This window comes from Mugil cephalus, chromosome 11 (assembly GCF_022458985.1).
Source record: "Mugil cephalus isolate CIBA_MC_2020 chromosome 11, CIBA_Mcephalus_1.1, whole genome shotgun sequence".
Classification (NCBI taxonomy): domain Eukaryota; kingdom Metazoa; phylum Chordata; class Actinopteri; order Mugiliformes; family Mugilidae; genus Mugil; species Mugil cephalus.
The window spans coordinates 17,722,952-17,750,014 of record NC_061780.1 but is presented as its reverse complement, the minus strand read 5'-3'; the positions used below and the strand labels follow the sequence as shown (position 1 = coordinate 17,750,014).

General features: G+C 45.3%; 1 protein-coding gene across 1 annotated transcript in view; it reads right to left on the bottom strand.

Annotated features, from left to right (window-relative positions):
* znf407 (zinc finger protein 407) overlaps nucleotides 1-27,063 on the bottom strand; it is a 145,767-nt gene that overhangs the window by 60,869 nt on the left and 57,835 nt on the right. The window contains exon 5 of the mRNA XM_047598393.1: nucleotides 21,546-21,620. Within this exon, the coding sequence (XP_047454349.1) occupies nucleotides 21,546-21,620 (75 nt within the window). The remainder of the gene's footprint in view (nucleotides 1-21,545; nucleotides 21,621-27,063) is intronic.

Sequence of the window (27,063 nt, the reverse complement as noted above, 5' to 3'; positions counted from 1 at the left end):
GAGCTCAAATGCATCTTTAAGCAGCTCTGTTTTCCTCTCGGCCGCCTCGGCGCAGACTTTATTTGACCAACAGATGTATGTCCGCGTCTGTATTTCTTTCCCTTTTCCTTCCTCCCCGCGGTATTTATAGAACGGCTCGTCGGCTGTGCCACCGCGGGAGAGGTAAATAAGATGAGTGAAGAGATGCTATCTTTTATTGTAAGCATTATGCACAACACTCCTGCTTTATGAGCTAAACGGGCCATTGTTTATTATGGGGCGTAATCGCAAAGTCAGGCAGGCAGGCAGGCCTTGATGTGGGCATGCGGCACGCTGGGACGGAGGGGAAGCGAGAGGGAAAGGGAAGGCAGGAGGAGAGCAGAGAAGATGGAGGAGTCGGGGCTGGCAGAGTAGACTATCAGTGGGGGTTTTGTAAGGATGAGAGGAGGGTTTGCGTCTGTTTTTATGGGATCAGATGGAGCGCTTTGATCTTGTCCCCGCATGTCAGATCCCGTCACGATCCACCGTCTCGCCCATACATATGCATACTGCCTCTAAACAGCCAGGCACCATGCAAAACACTCCAGAGGTAGGAGGTAGAGGGGTAGAGAGACGGAGAGAAAATGCATGCATGCGAATGAGGAAGGGAGCACGGGCGAGATGGGAGAGGTAAAAGACACAGAGAGGTTTGCCAATTTCAAATATTTCAAAAAATAAAAAAAACCTTCAGAATGCTTCCGAGAGCTGAATTTAAAACCGGCAACAAAAATGAATTCACGAAATGCTGCCAACCTGTTTCAGATTCAACAGCCCGAGAAAGGTCTGAAAGTCCTGAGGAGGATTTCATGGATGGCAAAGCTCATGTCTATGGGTGAGAACATAGAAAGCCTATGTACAAATAGGCACTTACAGGCCAACTACAGTCGAGACGTCAGTAGGAACACTGAATGACAGAAGAGCTGTCTTTACATATGTATGTTGTTATATTTACGTTATATGTTGTTTTCAACCACAGTTGAAGGTGCTGAACATGTTTTCATCAAATCACACCACACTCATGTCCAAGCTTCTTCTTGCGCTAGAATACAAGCAGCACTCGAGTACACTACCGGTCAAAAGTTTTAGAACACTCCAACATTTCTTTCTCCCTTTTTTTTATTTTTTTTTATTGAAATGTAGTAGGTAGTTCTGGTATAGCTAGGACTATAATTTGGCGTTCTTATCTTGCTGTAGGATGAAGCCCTGACCAACTAGACAACACTGGTTGCTGTTCTAAAACTTTTGAGTTAACTCAGAGAGATCCTGTGAGGAAAGTGAGTTCTTAGAACTTAACTGTTATTTCCTGTCGTGCAGACAAGCGAAAACAATATGCATCACAGTCCTTAAAGGCCTTAATTTTAACCTTTTAATAGGTATTAATACACAATGACAATGGAAAATATCATGATTGCATGTTAAACTTAAATGTATGTAAAAGTTCAGGATTTCTGTTTTGCAGGCCTTTAAATATTGCCACTTGAAACATAGCAACAAGTCAAGACAGTTGCCGTGTTTCCATTACAAGTAGAAATGAGCAAAACCCAAATATCGCAATAAAAAGTAGTAATGGAAATGCCTACATTTTGAAAAAACTGTCAAATATCACTAAAACACTTCAACGCTCTCATATGGTGGTTTTTCAGAAAAATAGCACGTGACCAGTTCATTTGAAGTCCATTTCCTCAAAGTGAAGTCTCACATGACGAGAATTATGGGATACGGTGAGACGAGACTTTACGAGAGTTACAGCTCACTGGCAAAACGCGTTTCAGTGGAAACACACAAAGCTTGTAACAAGTAGTAACTCTACATGTGAGGTTGTAAATTTGGGTGACTGGGTGATTATGAAAACAGATCTACTAGAATTGTTACAAATTCTCAATAAGGAAATCCCTGGCACGGCGGACTCAGAGCTCCCCTTGAGTTTTATCAGCTTTGTCGTTGGCTATCAACCTTGGCTTGACGCGTGACATCCCGAAGCAAAACAAATGAATTACCAGGATCAGGACGCTGGAAACCTGTCAGTAGTTTCAACACTCACAGCTAAGAATACATTCAAATGCTTACAAAAAAAGAGAGAGAAAAAGAAGAAACTCATTAGATCAGATTTCAATTATTAATTTGCAATCACTGCTCCTTGACTTTTCCACTTGGCTCTCACGCGCTGATCAGCAAAGGCCACGGCAGGGGGAATACATCCAGAGTTAAGTTCTTCTTCTGGTCATTATATCGCTGCCTTCCTTCCTCACTCACCCCCCTTTTTATTCTCCCTTCTGATCACAACGCGACGGAAGCGCTGCGCCGATTTATTCAAAGACGCAGGTGAGTCTCTCGCCTCCACGCGCAAGAGCCACGAGAGCTCCGGAGCCTATACTGTCACTCATTACCATATCTATACCGTGGTGTGATCCTGTCGTCAGCTCGGGCATATAGGCCCACTGTCAGAACATCGCAGGCCACGTTGGCCTTAATTGTGGGAGAGACAACCCCTTAGGAGTAGTTACTGTACCTCTAGCAGGGGCTGGAGACAAAGTCCTGACTCACTACCACATGCTCACTGTCGCCCCCAAGTGGTGAGGCGGAGGCAGAGTGTCTGGAGTAAACCGGTGCGTGTGTGTGTGTGTGTAAAAAAGAGGGCAGTTTTGGTAAGGTTAAGAACAAATGGATGTTTCTTTATGATAATATTAAACAGAAACTGATGTATGACATTCACTAGAGCTACACCGATGCTACAACTTTCCATTTGTGCTGTAAACATGAAGTTTGATCAATGGACTCTGTAAATCGCGTTTGATTTTTTACAACAACTAAGAATTTCTCCCGGTTGTGTCGGGCCAGCCGCTGCGGTAGGAAATAATCTGCTGATGCTCTCGCACTGTAACACAAAGACAGAAAGAGAGAGATAGAGAGAGAGAGAGGCCGACTCTCGCCTGAAGCCAAACTGACACAAACAGACAACTTCAAAGTGAAGATTGTTGTTTATTTGGCAAAGGGAAAAGGGAGGGAGAGATGGAGAGAGAGGGGGGGAAAAAGAGAGAAAATTTATCTGATATGCAACTGTCAGGAGAGCATTTTCACATGCAAAATAGCGAGTGAGTGAGAGAGATTACCTAGAGGGAGGAACATGACAGCATTCACTAGGGTCAGGATGGATCATCATCTTCAGCCCCCACTCCTCCCTCTTCTCTCCTCCTCCTCCTCCTCCCTCGTCTCCCTCTTTCTCCCTCCATCGCTCCAACTCCATCTCTCTCGCTCCGTTTCCCTCCCTCCTTCCTTCCGTTTTTCCCTCTTCTCATCCTGTTTTCAGACTCCATCACTCTGCACTTCGACAACCCGGCAGCTTAAATCCAGACTAAATTAGCTGAATGAAGATTAAATCATTTGGCCCTGAGCTCTCCGAGATATTGGGAGGAAGACTGAGTAAGCCTTAAATGGTGTCTGACTGGGTTCGGACCTATATATGTGTCTGAGGAGAAGCTCTTCCCTCAATGGCAGTCAATTGAAACCTGATTAGGGGAGGGGGGGTGTCGGGTAAAAAATGGGGAAAAGATTAAATTTCTGGGACAACTGTTTCCTAAGTAAGGGCGCCGGCTTCGTTAGTTTTTGTTTGCGTGCGCGGCGCTGTCCGACGACAGGCTTGTTCCCGGGCTAAGATATTGATCAGGGCAACATCATCGCTCAGGGCGCTTAGGAGAAATGCTTGCAGTCAATGTGGTCTGCGGGTACTCAAATCAGTTTCCTGGATGGTGCTAGTTTAACATTCAAATGAACAAAGGCATCCATCTCCGGCCCGCTGCGTGCGGCAACAGCGCAAACTCCAAATTTTGAGGAGCTCTCTCAGGAGCAGGCTTTCGAAAAAACAGAACCAGTCACATTAAAGCGAGATGTCCGCCGAGCCGCATCACGCTGAGGCCGGCAGGGGTGTAACGCCAGCGTGTCACACAGAACAACAACTAAAACCTCCATGAAGAGGCCACATGTGTCTGCCGAGCATTGTAGACGAACCTCCTCCGAGAGGAGTGCTGCTGCATATGACTGCAATATAAACAACGGCACACAACAGAGATGCCGCTGCTGATTTATGTTTACCTTCAATCCCGGGAGAAAGAGGAGGAGGAGGAGGAGGAGGAGGAAGAGAAAGAAAAAAAAAGATAATGAAATAAATAATAAAAGACCAGGCCCATCAGATAAGCTCCTGTTTATCCCGCTGTAGGGCAAATACAAATTGTCAATTTAATGAACACGGTGGACGTGATGAAAGCGGGGTGAAGGAGCCTCCTGCCTGACAAACAATCAGGAAATGTTATCTTAATATTGTTGCGCTGTTATTCAGCCCATAACTTAGGGGGTGGGGAGAGGCCATGAGGAGAAGGAGGTGGCATGGAGGAGGAGGGGGTGACGGGAGTGAGAGAGGGGGGAGCAGGGAGGCGCAAAGGCCAGGTCCCTCTGTGGTGGCCCAGTTATTGCCTGTTTTTATTATGAGCCATAGCTCAACAGTTCCAAACACACAAACCTAAATGTTAAGACCGGGAACGCGCACACCACGCCGCCAACACACACTGACTTAAACTGTAAAAAGTCCTTTTATTCTTCTTTCTTTTCTTTTCTTTTTTTTTTTTTTTTGAAAGCAAATGAAACAACATGACTCTGAACAAAACATCTCAAAATGATCTCTTCCTCGGCGCGCACACTGGTCCGACGTCTCTTTTCCCAGACTCGGTTAATTTAAAAGCCTAATAGGTTTCACAGATATCAGGCTATTAATCAAAACGTTTCGACCCAAAAAACTGCAAATCAAGCGCTCCAAAAAGCTTCCTGCTGAAATTAGCGGGCGGCTGAAAAGTACCGGGAATCTGATTTGTGCGACGTGGTTCGGTCAAAGGCCTCTTCCCAACCCCTCCACCCGGCTTCTAAACGGCACTTTAAAAAGTGTCCAGATGCTTCACGGCTCATGTTTTTTTTTTTTTCTCTCCCCCCTCTTCTCTTTTCTTTTTTGGTAAGTCTTGAATTTAAAGCATCGCAATCTGAGCCGCCACCAAAATTAACTATTATCTCCATATTTATATATTGCCGGCACTAAATTGCGTCGGGAAGAATTACTATCAATATGAATATCTGCAACAATAACTCAGGCGCAGTGCTGAGGACAGGATGCTCTTTATCAGGCTTCTGATAGGCCTTAAATACAGCACAAGGCAGCCATATCAGAGCTTTTTCTCTCTAATATCAGGCCGCATTAGCACCTCGTAAATCAAATTACACTCCTAGAATTTCATTAGGCTCACCTGCCAGCGCTGCTGTGCTGCAGAAATATTTATGTTTTTATGCTGCGATTGTGTGCTCTCAGGTACACAAAAGCGAAGGGGAAGGGGAGCTGCGAGAGGAGGGGAAAAACGGTGATAAACCTAATTATCTTTTAAGAATACAGAGAAAATGTGTCATAAATTGTGGCGATCCTGAGGAGAGCTGGCGGTTTTTTTTCTGTTTTTTTTTCGCGAAAGCCTGTGGGGCTGAGAGTTGGGGGACAAGTCGGCTCCGCTGTTTACCATCTTTAACCGGGCCTGGGCTCCCGCAATCCAATTAGCAGCTTCCCCAAATTCGCTCTAAACAGAAATCAAACAGGATGATGTACGACGCCGATCAGCGGGCCCTCACCAACGAGCTAATCTGATAAAGCCAAAAGCAAGACGGCTAATAGTGCAAATACTTGCTCAAACGGGATCCAATATCTTATGATAGGAGTCCTTCTTTATTATTTAATTACCTCAACAGAATTTCGCATCCCCATTTGTGTATTTGTTAGATTGCGCGGCGAGCTCCACGAGAAATAACCTCGCAGCGCTTGCTGAACGCGAGCTCGGGCTGGGAGGGAGAAGAGGAGCCGGCCGTGGGAAGGAGCGCTCCCGCTCTGTTTTCCTTCCCCATCTGGAGTCGGCCGAGGCTCTGGATGGCGGGGTGTCTGGTTATGGATTTTGATTAGACACAAAGGGAAATGACTGAGCCAGTGACCGTAACGACAGCCACTTAATAAAAGGTACAGTCTATACATCAAAGAGCATCTAGCTGTAAATCATTCGGCCCTGTAACGACTTGCATCCCCGTCCCATTACCGAGCCCCTAACAGGCCACTCATATTTACTCTCCGGGCCCCAATATCATTTTAGAATAATGAGCTTTGTCCCTTATCTAATTAACAGGGCCTAGGTTCATTCGTCTCCCTCTCTCTCTCTCTTTTCTCTGTCTCCTCTTTTCCTAAAATTAGGAAGCCGGCTTACTCGCTTAAGTCACAAATATGTCGCAAATTTGCTTTGTGGTACGGCCGGCAAAAAGTTATACCCAAATTGGGCTGTTGTGACTATTGTTGTATGCAGTGTGTAATTGCTCTGTGTTGCAACTGGAGGCTGTTTATCCGTGTGTGCGCTTGTGTATGTGTGTGTGTGTGTGTGTGTGTGTGTGTGTGTGGCAGTTGAGAATTGGGTTGGGGGGGGTCGTGCTCCAGTGGGCAGAAGTAAAAGACCAGGTCCATTCTCTCTCTTATTACTGGAATTGTAATTCAATGATCACCTTAGATCACATGCGTGCCATAAATCAGATAGGCTTGACAGAGGATGAAAAATTGTATTAATAATGTGAAACTTATTATACAGTCCCAAATGCTCCCTTGATAAATGACATTGTTTGGGCCTGACAATGATTGCATTTAAAACATTATTTCTGTTTTCTGCCGGTGTGTGTGTGTGTGTGTGTGTGTGTGTGTGTGCGCGCTGCTGGACACGGCGGCCGGGGTGTGCTGGGTTGGGGGAAGACAGAGGTGGGGTTCCCGAGCTTCATAAAATATTCAAGATGTTTCCCACCGCTCTCTCTTGAGTCAGTGGGCAGGCGATGGCCGCGGCAGTAAGGGTATAAAATCTGTGCGTGTGTGTTTGTGTGTGTGTGTGTGTGTGTGGTCAGCAGAAGTGAAATGGCTGGTGGCTCACCGCAGCGCAAACACCCAAACTCCCAAACCACAGAGAGGAGCCGTGCACATCTTCAAGTCATAAAGCAGCGTACGCTCGCGCCATTATTGCGAGACAACCCGAGTCAGATTTTAGCAAACGTGAGGAACTGCAGAAAGGAGCGGCGGTACTAGGCTAATAATTTATGAACCGGGCGACTACAGCGCTTCCCGAATAAGTGATTTGGAGTTTATTTTTCTTCATAACTCGATTTACACAAGAATGCTAATGTAAGGAAAAGCACGTCTAGACTCGGTTTGAGCAAGAGCCAGCAGAAACACCCTTAAAGAAACAAAAGTGGGAAAAAGCCAAATTCAGCACAGAGGTTTTTTTTCCCTTTCTTTTATTCTTTCACACATGACATCAGGATTTAACTAAAGCAGTCCGGACGGTATTCACAGCTCCGCTACTGTACTGGATAGAGCACATTCAGAATCACGAGCATGAGTAATTTGCTAAAGGTTTCTTATTTGCCGTTTGGATGAGGTGCCTTTGCTTAGTACGCGGCGCTTAGCGGTAATGAAGGAGGTTGTGTCTACGGCAAAGACTCAGGCATTAGGCAGCAACACTAACCTGTCACTGCAGTTCTAAACATCATATTAAAACAGACTAAAAGAATTGTTTGTTTGTGTTCCGGTAACTGTCGAGAGATGGGACAAGTCCGTAGTTTGGTAGTGGCAACATCGCCTAAACATCAAGGACTTTGAAAGTACTTTATGAACTCATTTAATTTAAACAAACATGCGCATCAGGGTGTTCTGTAGATGTTTTTGACTATGTGGTGACAGATGCTGGAAGTGAATATCATTGATCACCTTGTGGGACACTTGGATCTTGTGGATATTACTTAGACACATACTACCTACCTACCCCATAGTAATGACCCTCCTTGGCACAAACACAAAAAATGGTTAAGAAACAACTTAAAAAAAAAAAAAAAAAGAACAAAACAAGAACAATAGTGCAAGGTGTTGACCTGGCCTTCAAATTCCCGAGATCCCAAACTGATCAAGTATCTGTGGGATCATGTACAGAGGCCCATCCCCACAACTCATAGGTCCACGACCATTCTCTGATGAGTCACAAGTGTTTTGGAGGCACAAGAGAGACCTACACAATATTAGGATCAATATGCCTGATCAGTGTGAAGTGAAGAGGAAATTTAAAAGACAATATGTCATTTCCCACATTCTTCTTTTACTTTTGTCACTTTACTTAAAAGGGTGCATCAGCTCTGGGTTATGTAAAGCATCTTGAGACCCTTTGGATTGTTAAACTTATAAAGATTATACACCACTGCGATTTATGCAAATAGACAAACTCCCTTACTGTATATTATTTTATTTCTGAACACATTCCACATAAGCCGCTTGAATGGGCTAACCAGTGTGAAACAAAGAAAACCATCTTTTTGTGCATAACTGAAAATGGTCCCACCAGTCTGATCGGTCCAAGGCAACTGGTGCATTTATTCTCCCAAGTGTTGCTTAAATAGTTTAGGCAGCGCTATGATTGGTACTTGAACTGTACCATGTACAACTACCTGTTACTCATTCTGGCTGTAGAAGAACTGCTATCATGCAGCTCTGGGTTCAAGGAAAGTCTAATTAAGTTCCCGGACAGTCGGAGTCAGATCCCTGCACAGGGACACCGAGACCTAGACCGGCCTCTCCCCGTAGACTCGGCTTCACCCTGGCCAGCCACGTCCTCTACTGTACTGTACGTGCGATTTAACCCCCCCTCCACCCCCTACAAACGCACACACTTTCCTCTTGTGATCTTATTATCCACCCCCCACCCTTCTCTTCTCCTCCTCCTCATCTCTGCAAATGACCATGATGGGAGGCCATTCATCTCACTCCTTCGACCACCACAATGAAATAAATCAAGAATTTTCCCCCCAAATATAACAATATTTGTATTTGGGGTGGGGCAGACGTAATTGATGACTGCGGCCATGCTAATTAAAAACGGCAGAGGTTTCATTAATCTTGGTCATTGGGTAGAAGGGGGGAGTGGGTGGGTGGGGGGGTGTAGCTGCTATTGCATTGGCTGGACAAGGGGGACAGGGCCGCCTCCATCGTCCTCATCGCTCAGGTGATTTGGGCCATTGTCGAGTATATTAGCACAGCGAGGTTAATGTGAAACGGCCATTAATAATCACAACAAAAGTCTATAGTACACAAACTCCGTCTCCCGGCGTCTTGGCTTCTACCACAACGGAGACAATAAAGTGAACAATCACATGTGTTTACTGCCATGTCCTGGCTGGAGAAGTTAATTGTTTTTCTGACTTTGCTTTGTACAAGATTGTGCTTTTTTTTCTCCCCCCCCCAACTCCCCCTGACGCACATACACGCAGTTGTATACAACTTTTGAGAATTAATTACCAGACCCAACTTTTGCCGCGTTGCTTCTGTTTGAGTAGTAGAAACATTTGGTGTGTCGTTTTATTTTTTCTTCTATGAAGTTTAGAGCAATTAAAATACATTTCAGTAATTGTGGATTGACCGACATAGCAGAACTGCTATACACACACACACACACACACAAAAAGATCCTATCCACGGCGAGCACCTGCTTAACAGAGGAGACCTCGGAGTTGATAAAACAGAATCATATCGTTACCGTTGTGCCATTACGGCGTAGACAATTTACTAAGCAGCACCTATGAACGCCGCAGATGGATATCATCATCACTCCGTAATGGCTCCTACATGTTAATTCACAACTTTAGCTCCTCCGCCATGACTCCGCAGCAGAATAATGGCTACCCTGCATCTGGAAGAGGCAGAGCAGGGCAGCGCACGGCGGAAAAACCCGGAGAGAGACAAAGAAAAAGGGAGAGAATTAAACGAGAGGGAGAGAGAAAGAGATGGGTGGGTGGGGTGGAAGCAGCAGCATATGGTGCCACGCTGCCATAAACAAGCTTTATGAAAAGACCGGGGACGTTTATTTAATCACGGAATACCTGAGGAATCGCAATGAGACACACACTTTGTCCCATTATTGTTAGCCCATAAATTTAACTGCTTTACCAGAACGACGAGGAACCCGATACAGTCGCTGAAGACAACGCGGGGAAGCAGGTGAATTTATGTATGTGTGTGTTTGTGAAGTGCACTGTGTCGTAGCTACGGTAAAGACTGTGTGTGGCGTTACAGATGAATAGCCGGAACTGCTACGCCCCGGTATCTGTGTATCTGCAAACGAAAGGGAACGACGCACTCTGAGAAGTATCTAGCAGGAAAGACACAGACACAGATGTGGGCTTGGTTTGTTACTCCATTAGTCTCCTTTTCTAGCCGCACTCCGTGCATGTATAAACATTTTTATTTGGTATATTTTACTTGCCAGCGCTATTATTCTCTAGAAAGCGGTCCCTCGCAACCAGTGTACAGAATTAAAACAGTCATTAGTGCTGCCTCCGAGGCTAGGTCAGACTAAAACATTTTCGAAAAAATTACAGGGTGGACCCAAAGGCCCCCTGAGGAAATGTGCTCTCTCATTTGCGTAGAACGGAACCAGCGGCGGACGCCCAAACAAAGCCCCGCGCCGCACTGGGGGTCACTTCAAAATGGCCACGTGAAGAAACACGACCGCGTTAACAACACAAATGGGATCGCGCACAAGACTTTACGGCACACTAATACAGATCCAGCTGCACAATATAATACAAAAAAAAAAAAAAAAAAACTCATCTTGAACACACAGCACGTTGTGTTGGACTGTGCAATTGTGTGTCTACGAGCATACTTCCACACACGCACATAAGCACACAGCGTTGGGTCAGGGGGACAGCGGTAGCTCAGAGCCAGCTGTGACCTGCCGGTCCAGGTGCTCAGGAAAACCGCTGTTAACGGCCACGATTGATGATCTAATCAAACTGTCACCACGGCGACCCGCTGCAGGGGGAGGGGAGGTTGGGGTGGTGTAGGTGCATGTGTGTGTGTGTGTATGTGTGTGGAGGCTGGGGGGTGGGGGGGAGTCAAAGTCGGGTGAGAGCAGGTGGGGTGGGGAGGGTGTATTCAGGAGACCTTGTGCATGCTTACCGTTATCCCAAATTGAGAGTGACAGTCTCAATAGTGAAAAGGCCTCTTTTTTCCCCCCCTCTAAGTAATGGAGGAAACAACTCCAGCGGTCTTCCGGAGGATGTCACATAATCAAGGGAGACGCCCCCCCGACTCCCCCTTCCCCATATATCGTGACTCGCCCACCCCTGTCTTCTATAACAGCTCAAGTCAAAGGAGGTGGGGGGGGAGAGATGATGTGGTACAGTGCTGAACCATCAGCCCACACAAAGCGAATTACGAGGAGTTCTTTATTGTTGGACGATTAACAGGAAAACGTGACGGTCGGACTCACGGACACACACTTTGTCACATTCAAGGGGGGGCAGTGATGAATTGTAGACATATGCTTTACATGAAGAAACTTTTTAAACCTTTCTTTTTTCTTTTTTTAAAAAAAAATAATTTCTAGTGAATCACGGTTGAAGACTCCTTGGAGGCCCCCCTAAAGGTCCCCCACAGCCTGCTCAAGACTGCCCAGTGCACGGACCCTTGACCCCACACCGGAAACCACTGTCCTGTGCTGCAGTGGACTGACTTTATCTGACGCCAAACATACTAAACATAAACATAACATAAACATACTCAGCCTCAATGCAGGATTTCACAAGATGCATAAATACAAACTCGCTCTAAGTCACGATGGGTTTCTAATACTGAGTGTGGAGCAGATTTCCTTCAGGCTGCACTGGGGGTCTCCTGCTAAATGAGGAATAGCTCAATTCCGAAATCATTTATTTTACTAAAACTGGTCCCAAATTAGAGGAAGAGTGAAGTATGCAAAATCTTTTCTTTTTTCTCTGACCACCGCATGTGAGGATTTTAGTATTTTAAATCAAACTTAAGGGACCATTATGCTTAAGAACATCTGGAAAATGTTTCCATGATGTCTCAGTACTTTATATCAGACTCACTTTTACTTGCAACATCATAAATATGCAGAAACTATGCAGGAAATATGTAAAAAACTATCCTTAGTTATTATTATTATTTTATATTTATAACATCTTTGGTCATAGGTGAGTATAATATTTTATATAATCTATTAAATAAAACGTTAACAAATTCAAGAAATATATTGGAATTTATTGAATTAAAATGCCAACAGTGACTATGAATGTCATAGGCTGTTCAGCCTATTTTTAGGGTATCTGATATATGCCGTACACGTTAAGGGCCTCCCATAAGCTGCATTTATCATTTGTGCCGTAACACAATACGAGTGCCAAAAACTCTGAACACAAATCTCAACATTTAACACACATGACAGCCTGTGCTGAAAACAGCTCCGCAGCATATTAGCGTCACGGTGCAGCCACGTGGCAAAATATAATCTTCCTCCAGACCCCATAAAGATAAAAACGAATTAAGCCGTTCCACATTTAGCTGAAAAGAGAAAAGTTCAGGAAGTTGTCCAACTTAATAGTGGCCTTGTTGATCGCTGCCTGTTCTGCGCGCGTGTTAATCACCTTCCCCAGGATATATCCACGACTGCCGCTTGGCCGTCCAGCTCGCATTAATTTAATCGCTGCTCAGCTAATTCATTGATTAATTGGTTCATTAGTAATGCCTGGCAACATCCATTTCTGCCATGACAGTCTGATGTTTCAATAGAGAAGAAAAACAGGCTGGCAGCAGCCCAGTTTTTCCACCGTCCCACTGTGCATAATGTCCAACCACTGTCAACAGTTAGCTGCACAATTGTGTCACTGTATAACTGCCTGGTTTTGTGCCACAGGATGTGAAATGAATACGAAGGTGAACCGAGCACATTCTCTGTTCTTGTCTGCTTGAGTAATGTCACTTGGGCTTCGGCGGTGGGTGACATCATTCTTAGGAGAAGAAAAACTTCAAAAAGCTGGAGAGAGTGTTGGAGCTGCACTACCCAGATGAGGTAGACGCCGCTATGAGAAGATGAACTGCTGCTGCGGATTTATTCCAAAAAGCCAAGGTCAAGTTGCTCCGACGTGACGAGTGGCTTCCAACTCTGAGACGGGCTGTCGACTGCTAACTAACATTATTATTACTAATAGGGGCTGATAGGACCCCGCAGCACCCCTGCAACAACGGAGCTGGATGTTATGAGTGACCAACAACAATATGAAGCCTCGCTAAGAGTGCTGATGTAACATAACTCCGCAAATGAGATGACCATAAAGAAGCTATGGGTTACATGACCTCTGACCTCCCTCCTACAAGACACAGGCTCAGATTTATAATTGGCATTTTGTCACGGCCGAGGCTCCCCAACAGTGTTAGTGTTACTACTGTGATTTAACTAATCTAGAGTAGGACCACAGGGGCGGAGATTCTAACAATAAAGTGCGTCAGCTTTTCGGATAAGAAGCAACATGCCTCCCTCACAGCCGCTACCCACAAACACACACTCGCGATTCTGCACCATATGCCCATGACAAGTGCATAAAAATCGTTCCCAAGCGATAGCGCGGGCCAGCCCATAAAAACTTAATGCACCTAATTTTCCAGTAATCAAACTTTTATAGACTGCGATGGCTTTTAAACTAACAAATTTTAATTATCGCTTAATTTTAACAGCAATATTAACGCGATCCCTCATTCTGAGAGTGTTCATTCTCCATGAAATATTGAGTAGGGTAAACAGGGAGGCGCTGTCCGCTGGCTACCGTTCAAACCAGCAGCCAGCAACCACAAAGGTGAGCTAGGGGTCGCTGAGGCCTTGCCGGTGCGACGCTGGTGCGACGCCGGGACGAGGCAGGCGGCGCGACACGCACCTCTGGGGAACGGAGCTCCGTTAAACAAGTTTGCTGATCCAGCACTAAGATCACGACACAGCACTGGTTACTGGTGCAACTACTGGTCAGCTTTTAGTTCATGATTCTGGTTCAGTAGCACACGCCAGCTTCTTTTATGCCGTTTCCTGCTATTAAACAAGCAAAATAAATGCGTTATCTAAAGGGATTTAAGGATGTTTAAATATCCAAGCTGCCTCCTGCTTCTCCGCTCTCACATCCCTGCATACAGTGTACCGGCAGCACAGGATGTTATTGACTGCTGCCCTTGGGTGGCTGAAAACTAGGCCTTACCACCCAACACCAAGCCAGACAAAGTGCTGACACGGGCAGATAAGGGAAGGAAGAAAGAGAAAGATTAAAGAGCAGATTCATTATCAATAATTAAGGGAAAGGATTTATTCTAATGAATTAGGGGTTGTCTTTATCTACTCTTTATCTCCTTATCACAGTGCCATCTCTCTCCTTTTCCCCCCTTCACACACTCATGCCCTGCACACACACTGGCTTCTTCTTCTTTTTTTTTTATTTATTTCATTTTTGTGTGTGTGTGTGACTTGACCCCTGCTTGCTCCGTGTGGTCCATATTGCCACCATGCTGGCTCCAGGCAGGGCTCTTCCGGCGCCGCTACCCCCGCCCAGCCTGGACGGCCCCGGCCCTCTGCGCCGGGGCAATATGGCCACGCCGCACGGCATGCTGGTACGCGGCTGCGAGCCCAGAGCCCGGCGCCGCGAAAGCCAGATGCCCGCTCAGCTGAGCACGGCCCCTGGCACAGCGACGTGACCGACCGCAGCAACGCATGGATGTCAAATCTGGCACGGGAAGGCGCAGAGACAAACGTGAATCCTGCTTTGCGGATACGTCCGAAGCGCGATGTATTTATCAGAAAAATTAAATTCTCAAGAAAACAAGAGCTAGATAATGAATTCACAAATTAAGATAGGAAACATTGACACACGCTAGGGGTGCGTATTGACAAGGACTTCACGATACGATACGTATCACGATACTTGGGTCACGATGTGATACATCATTACAATATACTGCAATATTTTACACAGTTCACTGAGAAATTTGTAATGCAGCTTAAAATACTCATTATATACATACATATATATATATATATATACACACAGAAATTGAGTCAAAAACTATTTTATTCCAAATGATCTCAAATGATTTCCAATTTATTGTACGGAGAAAGTGATGGTGGAAGCGCAGACGAATGGCCCAAAACATGACTTTTTCTTTTTCTTTTCAAATCAATACTAAGACATTCCAAATTGATATTGTATCAGAAGAAAAAAAATATCAATTTACTGCCCTATCGATATTTTTTCTCCCCTAACACACGCTCATCCAAAATCATCGTCTCTGTCCAGAAACAGCCACTCCACGCACTCCTCTCTGCAGTCACGTTATAACGGATGCTCTGACTATCCCCGTCTTCATTTTGTGAGTCATCACACCTGCGCTGCATGCATCATGCTAGCTATTCCTGGATCGGCGTTCATGCCTTTTCACCTGGTTTCCTGTTTTTTTGTTTTTTTTTACTGTAGGGATTTTAGCAGCCGCTTACTCGGCTCACACATCCAGTCGTGCCGCAGAGAGGAGGAGAAGAAAACTGCACTTCTCCAAAACACTGCAAACCTTCTCTCCTTCTCTCTCGCCGCCTACTTAAACAAACATATCTTTCTTCTGGCTTGTCGGCACTCCAGTTTCAAGAGTGATGAGTGTATTAGTTCAAGGAGTTTATTATTACAGGCGTGAAAATGGCCGGCGTTTTAACAATTACTTACGAAAACAGGTATGCGAGACGGGTCAGTTGTCTTTTGGCGCCCTGTTTTTAAAGAACTAATTACGAGCAATTGAGCCAAGGCCGCCGCTGTCAGTCACGAGCTCCATCCACGCCCCTGTTACCGAAGTGTTGGTTTAGGTGTCTGCCGAGCTCACGGAACAGAAGAGAACACACACTAGCAAAGACAAACTTTATGACGGTGACGTGTAAAAAGAATTCTTTAAATTATGTTAGATAGCTTTAGTTCTACAATAACCTCGACGAGTGCACTCACACGGATAGGAACGCATACACCGGTAGTTTGATATAAAAAGTATGGGGGTTGTTATTTTTTTTTTTTTTAAAAAAAGGGATGCTCATTATTCATTACTGACTTCAAATGTGATGTTACTCCGTGTTCCTCCTCAGGGGCCGTTATTCTTTGCTGTACCAGTTAACACCACACATCCACGGCTGATGATCGCAGCCTCTCTGTTTCCAGTCCCTCTTTTTATAATCAGGGGAGCTCGACTGTTCTCCTAAGAAGCATTTCTCAAGTGAAACGCTCAATCAGAATCAATAAAATCTAACTGATGTGGACACTTTCACAGATTCTGGAGATTTTGCAATAGTTTTTCTTTTTTTTTTTTCTTTTTCTTTCTTCCTGCCAGGCTGGCACAGACCCCGCATGCATTAACTGAATAAGAGAGATTATATATTCAGATGAAAAAAACGCACTGAGGAATTAGGGATAATTAAAGTTATATTACAAAAGAAAGAAGTTCTCATTTTGTTGAGTTGTAAAAAAATATATAAATAAATAAAAATTAAACGATTTCTGAGATCACTGCAAACCACTACACTCAGACCTTGTTCAGCCGGGCTATTGTAAACTTGCGAGGACGCTGGGTCCTCGTAAGTGTACTGCTGCGAGAAAGCAAACACACGCAGGCAGATAAAAGGACAAAAAGCCCTCATCTCCGCTCAGTGCCTGCAGTGAGGAGTGGTGGTGTGACTGAGACGAAGACCCAGTTGTGTCACTTTATAACAGTTCAGTCCTATCTCTCTCTCTCCCCCCTCCTCTCTCTCTCTCTCACCCAGAAACCTGTCAGATAGTTGGAGTCTGTCATCTCACCCTTCCTCCCCTCCGATTCATCTTCCTCTGTTTCCCCGCTGGGGTTAGAACAATATAAGGGGCTAATATTAGCCTTTTATTTAAAGTCGTCTGACCAGCGCTAGCTGCCACTGTCCACTACTCTCATTAGCATGGAGTGATGGAGAAATGAGACACTGTGACCTGATTACACACAGGTCTAGACAAAACATATTTTTAACTTGCATGAAAATAATCACGGTGTCTTTTAAACATGGGTTTCCTGTGTTTCAGTGGTTTCTCTCTGTTTGGTTCCCTTACCTTCACACAAGCATAGTCAGAAAGTGGAATCCACATGACAAGAAAATTTGTAGGTTTGTGACCAAAAGGACATGTTGTATTTGGCTTTAGTCACCACAGTCTGTTTAGTCTGGATGGCACACAGCAGCGCTAGTGTCCTGTGTGTTTGCCCTCAACCACCTAGCAGAGGTTAAACAGCTCAGGCTGATTAACCGAAATAGTGATACAGAAAAACCTGTCAGTCTTTTAAACGTCATATCGGTGCTGCTCTATCCGCCTCACTGACACCCACCCAAAATAACTTGCCTTTTCGGGGTCCCAGACGGATTTGGCTAAGTGGAGCCTGGCGTAACCTACGGCCTCCGCCTGGTTCTCCTCCTCTCTTCCTTTGACTAACAGATCTCCCCAGTGTTCTAAAAATACCTGGTGAACAGGGCCGTGGAGATGGTGATGAAACTGCCTCTCTGACACTGTCCCACTGCAATCCATCTCTCCACCGCCTGCCAGCCAGCATATGTTTGCAATTGGCTCCCCCCAACAACCCCCATTGCCTCCCAATCCACACTCCCTCCTCCTCACTGGTCCCCAGTTGCCGGTCCAGATACACCGCCCTACGCACACACACACACACACACACACAATTCCCCATCCCTCCTTTCCCTCTCCTTGTCTCTCTTTCTCCCTCAGCTACCGTCCTAGTCTCCAGGTCTGGGCTTTCAAAACCAGTGCAGTTATCAATCACGGGGCCAGCACTGTCAAGTCAGTCCAAAACACACACACACACACACACACACACACACACACACACACACACACAGATTCTTTCTTTCTTTCTTTTTTCTCTTTCTTTTTCTCGTTCTTTCTTTCTTTCTTTCATCACCCTCCTCTCCCCGTGTCACTTCATCTCCCTCTTCCGTCCTCTGCCTCCTTCCCTTACACTTGCCCAAATTTGTTCCACTTAATAAGCCCTCCCCAATGACCTTGTGCTAATTAAGCTGCACTGTGTTGGAAATATGATGGTTAATTAATGATGAGATAAATTCTGTCTGCAGGACTGTCAGAAAAATGATGACACCGTGTTTTACAGGTTTAAATAGAACAAACCTTGTGGCCGTCCTCCCTTCTTAGTGCGCGTGCAGGGGACTGCGTGCGTCAGTGCGCACGTGTCTGCGTCCGCACATGGGTAAATGTGAATGAAGGAAGGCGAGGAAGGAGTGGGGGATTACATGGTGGATTGGAGGACTGGGAGTGGACCGTTTGTTTGAGCGGTATATACCCTGCGGATGAGCATGCATATGCTGCTCAAAAATATACTGTGCATATGCTGTGTGTGTGGTCTTTTTTTGTTGTGGGTGGAATACTAATGTCGTAGTGTTATTTTGAAACTTATTCAGGTTTAGAACCTATTGAGATTTGGTTTTTAGGGTAGATGTTACAATAAGCTTGTTGCATACTGAGAGAGAAGCAAATTTTGTCTTGTTCTCGAGGTGAGCATGAACTAGAACAAAGTTCACCCTGACCAGGTCATTTATACTTCACGAGAAAGTGCTGTACCGAACTCCGGGGGAAGTCCTCATAGGGCCCTCCCACTGCAGCATACATCACATGCCCTAAGCCATGAGTCCTCAACAGGACCCCCTAGGGGTTGTGGAGGTACTGCGGGGTTAAATTCCTTTAACACACATGAACATGAATCCAACATATTTTAGTAAAGGAATAAATGGAGGCAGAAGACGTCATCTGTCAGTCAGCACTTCACTCATTCAGGAATAAAGGGGCTGCCTCAATAGCGCGCCAGACGCACGCTGCAATGTTTATGTCAGATGTGTTTAGGTTTTGGGCAGTTGACCATCCTACTGTTGCACGTTTGAAAAAAATAACAATATTTGAACCAAAGTATTATAGCTTAATACTGAATGGAAAATGGTGATAGTAAAGGATATGAAAAACGTTGGAGACCCCTGCCCTAAGCATTGTGGGAGACGGATGATGAGAGGCATTCAGTCAGTCGTTTTTTTACGACTGTGTCTGTCAAATCACGTCGTTAATTCAGCATGCACCCACACACGAAATGCCGATCGCTACCCAGGAGAGCATTAGGACCTCACAAACTGGCCGCTAGCATTTCCACTTTTCTGCATCCACCACATGAGAAAAAAATTCTGATGTGTCAAGAACAAGCTGCGAGAACAAAATTGCGTCATTTTCAGAACAAATTTCCCGCTTCTCGCCAAGTGTGTAACAAAAGTTTGTGTGTTTATGCGTGTTGTCTGTGCCACAAATGCAATTAAACCATTTAACAAAAATCTGTAGCAGTAGCTTTTAATGTAAAGGCAACCTCAAAATGATGCTCTCTGTTGCCAATACCATACTACTTTTGATTACTTTTGTTACATCTAAATACGCGATACATCGTGCGTCACTTTTTATTCACTTTGATTAACTTCAGTTATCTTGTTTCTGACAGGAACACTGGCTCAACAGCTAAGTGGCCCACTGGCAATACTCCTGAAACTTGTGATTGGCCGCTCCAGCATTGGGAAAAACCCTCGTATAAAGTAAAATGTTACTCTCTGGATATACAAATGTAATGCTACTACAGTAATGGAGGCCTCTCTACAGCAGACTATAACTTTAAATTTTCTATCAAGCACAATGTAAAAAAATAACAAAAAAAACTTGAGGTTAGCTTGGCAGATGGCCTAGCATTTTCTATACAAGTCCCCGTTTTTTCGTCTTTATTAAATAACCGCCTCGGCCTTTCTAAAGCTGATGCAGGTTTTCTTTTTTGTCTTGGTTTGCTTTCAATCTTTCATTTTTGAGCCCTTCGTCATTCAGCTGAGAGACGACTGCGGATGAAGTGGACAACAATCACAGAACGCATGTACTATTAAGTACGGACCCCTGTCGGCAATCCTTGGATAAATAAAGGTTATGATGACAAAAAAAATAAAAAAAAATGTGCATGAAACAGAGACTTGAAGCAGTTTTGAGGATATGAGGATTTGTTTCCACCTAATCCAGATGAACAGCTGACAGTAGGAATTTAGTTGATAATGTCTGAGAGATGGAGAGGCATCTGGTCGGGCTGCTTACTTCCATATCTGAAGCCACTTGTCATTTCTAATACCGTACGTTGTCAAAAGTATCAATTTGGTTGCGCAGTAATGAAAAAGCGGGTCTGTTTCTATTTTAGCGGCTCGCTTGACAGATTGAGAGGTGTTTAACGTCTCATTTTGGCTTGTCAGTGTTGGAGAGGGAAGGGGGCGGGAGTGGGGGGGAGGGGGGAGGGGGCTTCGCAACTTCATCTCCTCATCTTTCGTTTTTTTTTTCGCGCACGCACTGACAGCAGGGCTCTGTTTCTGATCGACAGGGCCAAGCGGGAGACATTACACATACACTAGAAACACACGCTCACATACACAGAAAAAAAAAAAAAAACGGTAAAAGAAACATCATTCATCCTTAATTCAAGAGGGAGAGCAGAAAGTAAGATGAGGGAGGGAGCCAGATAAAGTTTGACAGAAAAAAGGGATGTAAGCAAGAGACTGAGACAGACAGTATGAGCGAAAGCCATTTAACTCATTAGGGAAAGGGAGGATCTCAAGTTATATTTAACTTAACTAGTGGGGATTTATTTCTTTTTTTTTTTTGCTTAAAAGCTTGCAGACCTCCATAGGGGTTGTAGCCATCCTCCAAAACCTAGAATTAATTGCCTCCTGTCTCTCGAACTTTCATCCCTTGAAAACAAGCTGAGACACTTGACAGTCAGGTTCTAGAAATTACTTTCACACAGCAAGCTTTTCTGAGTCACCATGACTAATCATACGCACCGATCAGGCATAACATTATGACCAAGTATATGCCAAGTATTGTGTAGGTCTTCCTTTTGACTTGTGTTGTTAGTTGGGGTCTTTCGGTCCTGTGGGTTAAGGGGAGGGGCCTCTGTAGATCAGGATTGTCCCATAGATTGTGGTGGGATGTTTTTGTGTCATTGCTATGGGGTGGGGGTACCTGGGTGGTACCTCCTGAGACCCTGCGTCCTCATACGGGGACATTACGTTATAGGTTTGTAGCAGCTTATTTTGCTTAATTTAGTCCCGTTGTCCTCATAAGGAGACACTTTTGTCTGCCATGTACTGGTCAAAGGGTCAATGCACTTGTTTATTTATGATTATTAACTTTTCTAGATTGATATGACATCTAAATTCAACAAATTCACAAGTACTCGTTTGAGGACGCTGGGATTTCACCGATTCCAATTGTGCTTTTGCATTAACATAAACAGTTTCATACTTTGGCACACAGTGGTGACTTAAATTGTAATATACAGTGAAATAATCTGTGTCCACATATTTTTTTTCAAAAACTACTTCAAAGTTGATGCTTATTTACTTTACTTCTTAAACGCCAGGTCACAAGATGGTCAGTGTTATTTACTTCTCCTGGCAGTGGTTTTAATGTTGTGGCTGATCGGTGTTTTACCAAAGTGAACCACAGTTCAGTGCAGTTTTATTTACCTCTCTTTGCGCTGTCCAACTCCATGTTTCCCCAGCATATGGGTACTGAGATGCTTCTTCATCACAAAGGCCCATCTATAAAACAAACACACACAAAGCGCAAGGGTTAAAAAAAAACATGATCCTTACATCAGGAATGCAAGTTTAAACGTGCTGCGTGCTGGATATGCCAGGAAACATTTTCGAGTGACGCTCATAAATGATCCTTGCAGCAACAATCGAGCACGATCACGTTTTCTGTTGTCGTTGTTACTCATCCATTTTTTTCTAATATGACGGACTGTCTGTTGCCTGTCTCTTTGTTCGTCTCACAGTTGAGACATTTTCCAATACTTGCATGAGAACACAAGCTCATCTGTCTGTTACATTCCTTGATTTTCCCAGGGGGGATTTTCAAAAAAAAAAAAAAACACACACAACATCTGACATTGAGTTATGAGGACATAAACAGGTTTTTGGGTCAGATAACTATTGTTCTGTTAATCGATGACAGACTGAAAATAAAAACAGACACCAATTCATAGGAAACTTTGGACCTCAAGAGGGATGTAAAGCTTTTCATGTCTGACGAGCACCTTTTCGGTCAGAACGCGCACAAGGGAGACGAAGATGAAGTTCTCCACGTTTTGTACACAAACGCGCCACACAAGTACGCACACACGTGCAAGGATTTAAACGTGCATGAATGTACGGTGCATGCGGCGGTGTGCATGCGGCGGTGTGCACACGCGGCCAAAAACGCCAGGGTTGCTCCGCTGCTCGGCGGCGACCGCAATGTCCTGACTTTGTCGAGGGCCCCGAGTTTAACATGTCTCCTAAACAGCATATGAAAAGATAATGAACGGATGACAGGACTAACTACTCTGACATCCAAGCTGCTTCACCAGTGTTTTCATCCCCTGGCCTTTTCATTTAGCACCCATCACTTCCCATTATTGTGCAGCTGAGAGACAATGACCACATCTGAGAGCCGAGGACGGAGCTACATGAAAGAGGCAGAGGGGAGTCGAACCGACAGTCATGTGGCTGGCACTGTCACCGCTTGCTCCTCCCTCCATTCCTTCTTCTCCGGACGTTTCGCCTCTCCTTCTTCCAAGCATATCGTTATTCTGTTTTCTCTCAGGCGAGCCCGTCTGCGCCTTTCTGAGCCTTTCACTCTAACTTCGGTAGTCAGTCTACCAGGAAGCGAGCGCATACTTATTTCACCATTTATGTCGCCATGTCCTCTCCCCCCGCGACGAACGTCTGGACAGCACATGCACGGTTGTGTCCTCCGTTTCCATCACGGCCCCGGAGTCCCGTCCGTCATCCAGGCCCCCGAGGCCGACTCTAACTAACACCACCACATAAATATTCAAACATGTTCCACTGTTTTGCCTCGTTATCATCACTCTAGATATTCTCGATCCTCTCTAACTCAATCCATCCAGCCGTCCAGAACGCTGCCTCGGAGTGAAACTGGGAGCGAGCGTTATGACTAAACCTCGTACGCTCCAATCGGCGAGATCAAAATGCGGAGCGTTCGGGGCTCACTGGAAGCACCCGTGACAGACGCCATCATCTATAAATAAACAAATAGCATAATTAAGATATTTCTGAGAGGTTGGAGGGAGGGAGGGTGTATTAATTCATCAATACATTTGAGAGCAACGCGCGGCCTTGGAACGCTTCACGCGCGCTTGTTTAAGTCGCCGTGTTTAGACGTGGAGGGGGGAGCAAAAAAGGGAGCTTGCAAACATTTCTGTTAATTATGTATTACAGCTGTCCTTCATAAACCTAATTACAGAGTGCTGAAAGGCAACACGGGCAATTTGCATATGCGCATGAAAGACAAGACATATGCAAAATATGATTTTAATTAGCATTCTTTGATAGCGAGGGGTACAAATCAAACTGGCATGTTGTGAGATTCTCATCTCGCCCTTTTTTTACTGGATTATTCTCCAAGTGGCACGAGTGCAAGTTGGTTAATGCCCCGTGGAGGCACCTGGCACGGGCTGCGAGCACGCACGCACGCACACACACACGCAGCAAACACACAAAGTACAAATACAGACAAATGGCAATTTCTACTCAAAAAAAGACAACTACAAGTATCCCATCTCTCATGTATACGCACACACACACGGTAAAACACAGAAAGATCTCATATCTAAATGTTAAAGGGGCAAATCCATTTGTTTAAGGCAGTGTGTAATCAGCCCCCCGCCCTTGGTGTGTGTGCATCCACTGGCATCCAGGTCAAGGCCTCAGCTTGTCGTCCTGCTGCCTTGGGCTGCATCATCAGCCCGAACCATCAGCCTTGATGGTTATTGTTACAAAGGGATACTTTAACATGCCATTCATCCATATCAATTCTCTTCCCCCCCATGAATTGAACTAATAAGGCTGTGCCTCTGCCCTCCAGGGAGGCTCATAATATCCATTGCAGATATGAAAAAAGGAAAAAAAAAAAAAAAAAAGAAGAAGAAGAAGAAAAAGAAAGACGGAGGCTCTGGTGTTTCACGTTCGACTTTCCCTTCAGACTAATCGGCGCGCCACAGCTCGTTAGGTCCGTGACGTGCCGGAGCTTTACCGATAAGCAGGGGAGACACGGCTCAATTACCCACAGTTACAATCTTTCTCTTTTTCTTCCCTCCCGCCGCCTGACGATGAAGAGATAACATGTCAATACTTGATACAAAACAACTTCATTTGCCTAATGGTGTTCCTGGATAGGCCCATCTACAGGTCCGGAAGGGATGGGAGATCTAAGAAAAGGCCTCGAGCAAGTCTTGGCTTAGACGTGTACCGCAGACCCCCGTCTCCAAATGATGCGCACCCATTCCCGAGAGCTACACGCGAGGCGTGCGGGGATGAACCCAGGTTGTCCAAATAAAAAAAAATAAATACTTGGACAACTTTTTCTGTAGTTGTTTCAAGTTGGCTTATTTGGGTTTTCATGATAATGAGCCTTGAAAGGTGAAAGAGAGGACAAACAGAAACAGAAACAGCCTTATGGCTTATACATTTTTGTGACCAAGCAGCGTGAACTTTACTTTCCAAAAATGGCTTACATTTCCCCAGACATTCAAACATCAAAAAGGCATCAATCCAACCCAAACAGTGAAAGAAAAGGAGAAGCAGATAAAGGTTATGCACAAACATTAGACGGGCTACCGTACGCGTAGCTAATCGAAGCAACATGACGGCAGGAAATTCAGCGAGCAGTCGGCGCGGTTTATCGATTCAACGTACAGTTTATTGCCTTCTATGCGCCGCCATAGAATGATCGCAACGCGGGGAAAGCTATGAGGTGAGAAATTAAGTTGAAGTCAAACAAGCCCCTGCATTGTACTCGGTTGAAAGGTAACTGAAAATCCATTACGAGAGAGCCAACAGATGTAGGAACCGCTCAACCCTCACCAGGCGCCGCTACCCGGGAAAACCTCGGCGAGGAAGAGCGGTTCCGTGGGGGGAAAGATGAAAGGGGAGGTAAGGATGAGCTCTGAAGTTATGGGACTATGCTTCAGCTCTTTCGGAGGCGCGCACACACCAACACACACAGATAGACACACACACACACACAAGCGCACGCTCAGCAGTGGTCCGCTGGGCCCCAAAGAAATGAGTGTGTGCGGGCTCATGCAGCCTCCTGTGCCAGTCCTAATGATGGCCTCCACCTGCTGCTTTAATGTCACAGCTGGATCGCCCTCCATCCTTCACTGACTCTGACTGCCATCAGCAGCAGGTAGCTCCCCTCTGCACACTCCTCCCTCCACCTCCTCCGCCATCGCGGCTTCCTTCATTTCCCTTCACCTCCATCTTCTGTTTCTCCTTGCGCTCATCTCGACAGAACCTCCCTCCCCATCCATCTTCTCCAGATACGTCCCTTTCCTTTTCCCTTCCCTTCTGACTGATCATCTCCTTCTGCGGCGCAGCACTTCCATACTTAGATTATTAAAAATGTTTAGGCACATCGACGCACTCACAAGTTTGATGTGACTTTGCGCTATTGGCAAATGCCACACATGCATTAGCACATCTAATATCAAATGGTAACGCACACACACATGCTATTATTTACCACTGAAAAGGGAGATCTATACATTTCACAACTAATTCACTCTTCAGAGTGAACATAATGTGTTTATTTTTATTTATTCTTTTATAAAAAATAAAAGTACATAAAAAAAAAAAAAAAACATCCCGGAGAAGCGGAAAAAACCTGGAGGTAAGTTGACATGTCTAATCTGAGAAGCTCTGACAGGCAGGTGAACTGACAGAAGAACAGAAGCCAACACTTGGCTGACAGCAACCCCGGAGCGCCGAGACAGCTGCCGACATGTCAGACAGACAGATAAACAGACAGCAACAAGAAGTGGAAAGATAAGACATTTATTGACAGACAGAGCGACTGCTTTTCTGACGGAGAGGCAGGAAGGCAGGCAGGCAGGCAGGCAGGAAGGCAGGCATCAAGGATAAGGACGGAGCAAGGAGGGATTCTGCTGAGTTTACAGGCTCCAGTTTAATGGATGTTCTACAAGCGAGCCCATAGCGGCGGATGGGGGGAAGAACTAAATGCGATGTCAAATTTGCAGATGCGGAGATAGATGGTGATGGAAGGATGGAGAAGGGAAAGCCACGGGAGAGAGGGAAGGGAAATAAAGGAATATGAAATATCATGATGGAGTATCGAGATAAGCCGGAGTGAATGTGAACTAAGGGTGAGAAGCGGAGGCAAATGCAGTTTGCTGCGCCGTCGCTTCGTTTGACGGAAGCAAGAGGCGACTGCGCATCAATAATGCCCAGGCTTATAAGAGATCCGCTTATGGAACTATCCCGTAATGTAACAGATATTCGGGGCGGGGGGGAAGAGGAAATAAATAAATAAATAAATAAATAACTAAAAAACCTCTAAGTTTATTTAGTTGTTAGAGCAGAGCTTGATGTGTTCCAAGACGATCTTGATGAAAATGAAAAGGGAGTGCTGCCTCTGACGGCCGATCAACGTCAAGGCTCTCAGCGAAACAGACACCTCTCGCTTGTGACAGCGGTGTCGGCGTGCGCACGGCCGTTTGCGCGTCGGTGTGCGCGTCCTCCACTCTTTGGGGAGGTACATAAAAAAGCTCACTTCGCCTCTCCGAAGGGGTTTTTGGATCATCTGCTGAGGCAGGTGATGGGGCTTGACGGATTGATTGAGCCCAAGTTCTCATCGACGGTGGCAGCGCCCCATAGAGTTCCCAGCTCCAGTGCACACTGTTCCATTAAAGGATCATTTAGGGGGGGGGTGCGCGGGGTGTGGGGGGCGCCAGCTCCACCTGCGCTTATGCAGAGCAAAACCCTAATGTGAGATGAAACAGACATTTTCAAGCTACACGAAAGGAAAGAGAGTCAGAAGAAGGGGAAAAAGGAAAATTTGAATAATGAAAAATAAAAATTCAGCCCCTTCCCAACAGCGCGTTTCCAGCTTCAAGAGAAAGGCGATTGATGAAGTAATCTATTATTGATATCATCATCGTTAGGCGCCGATGGCAGT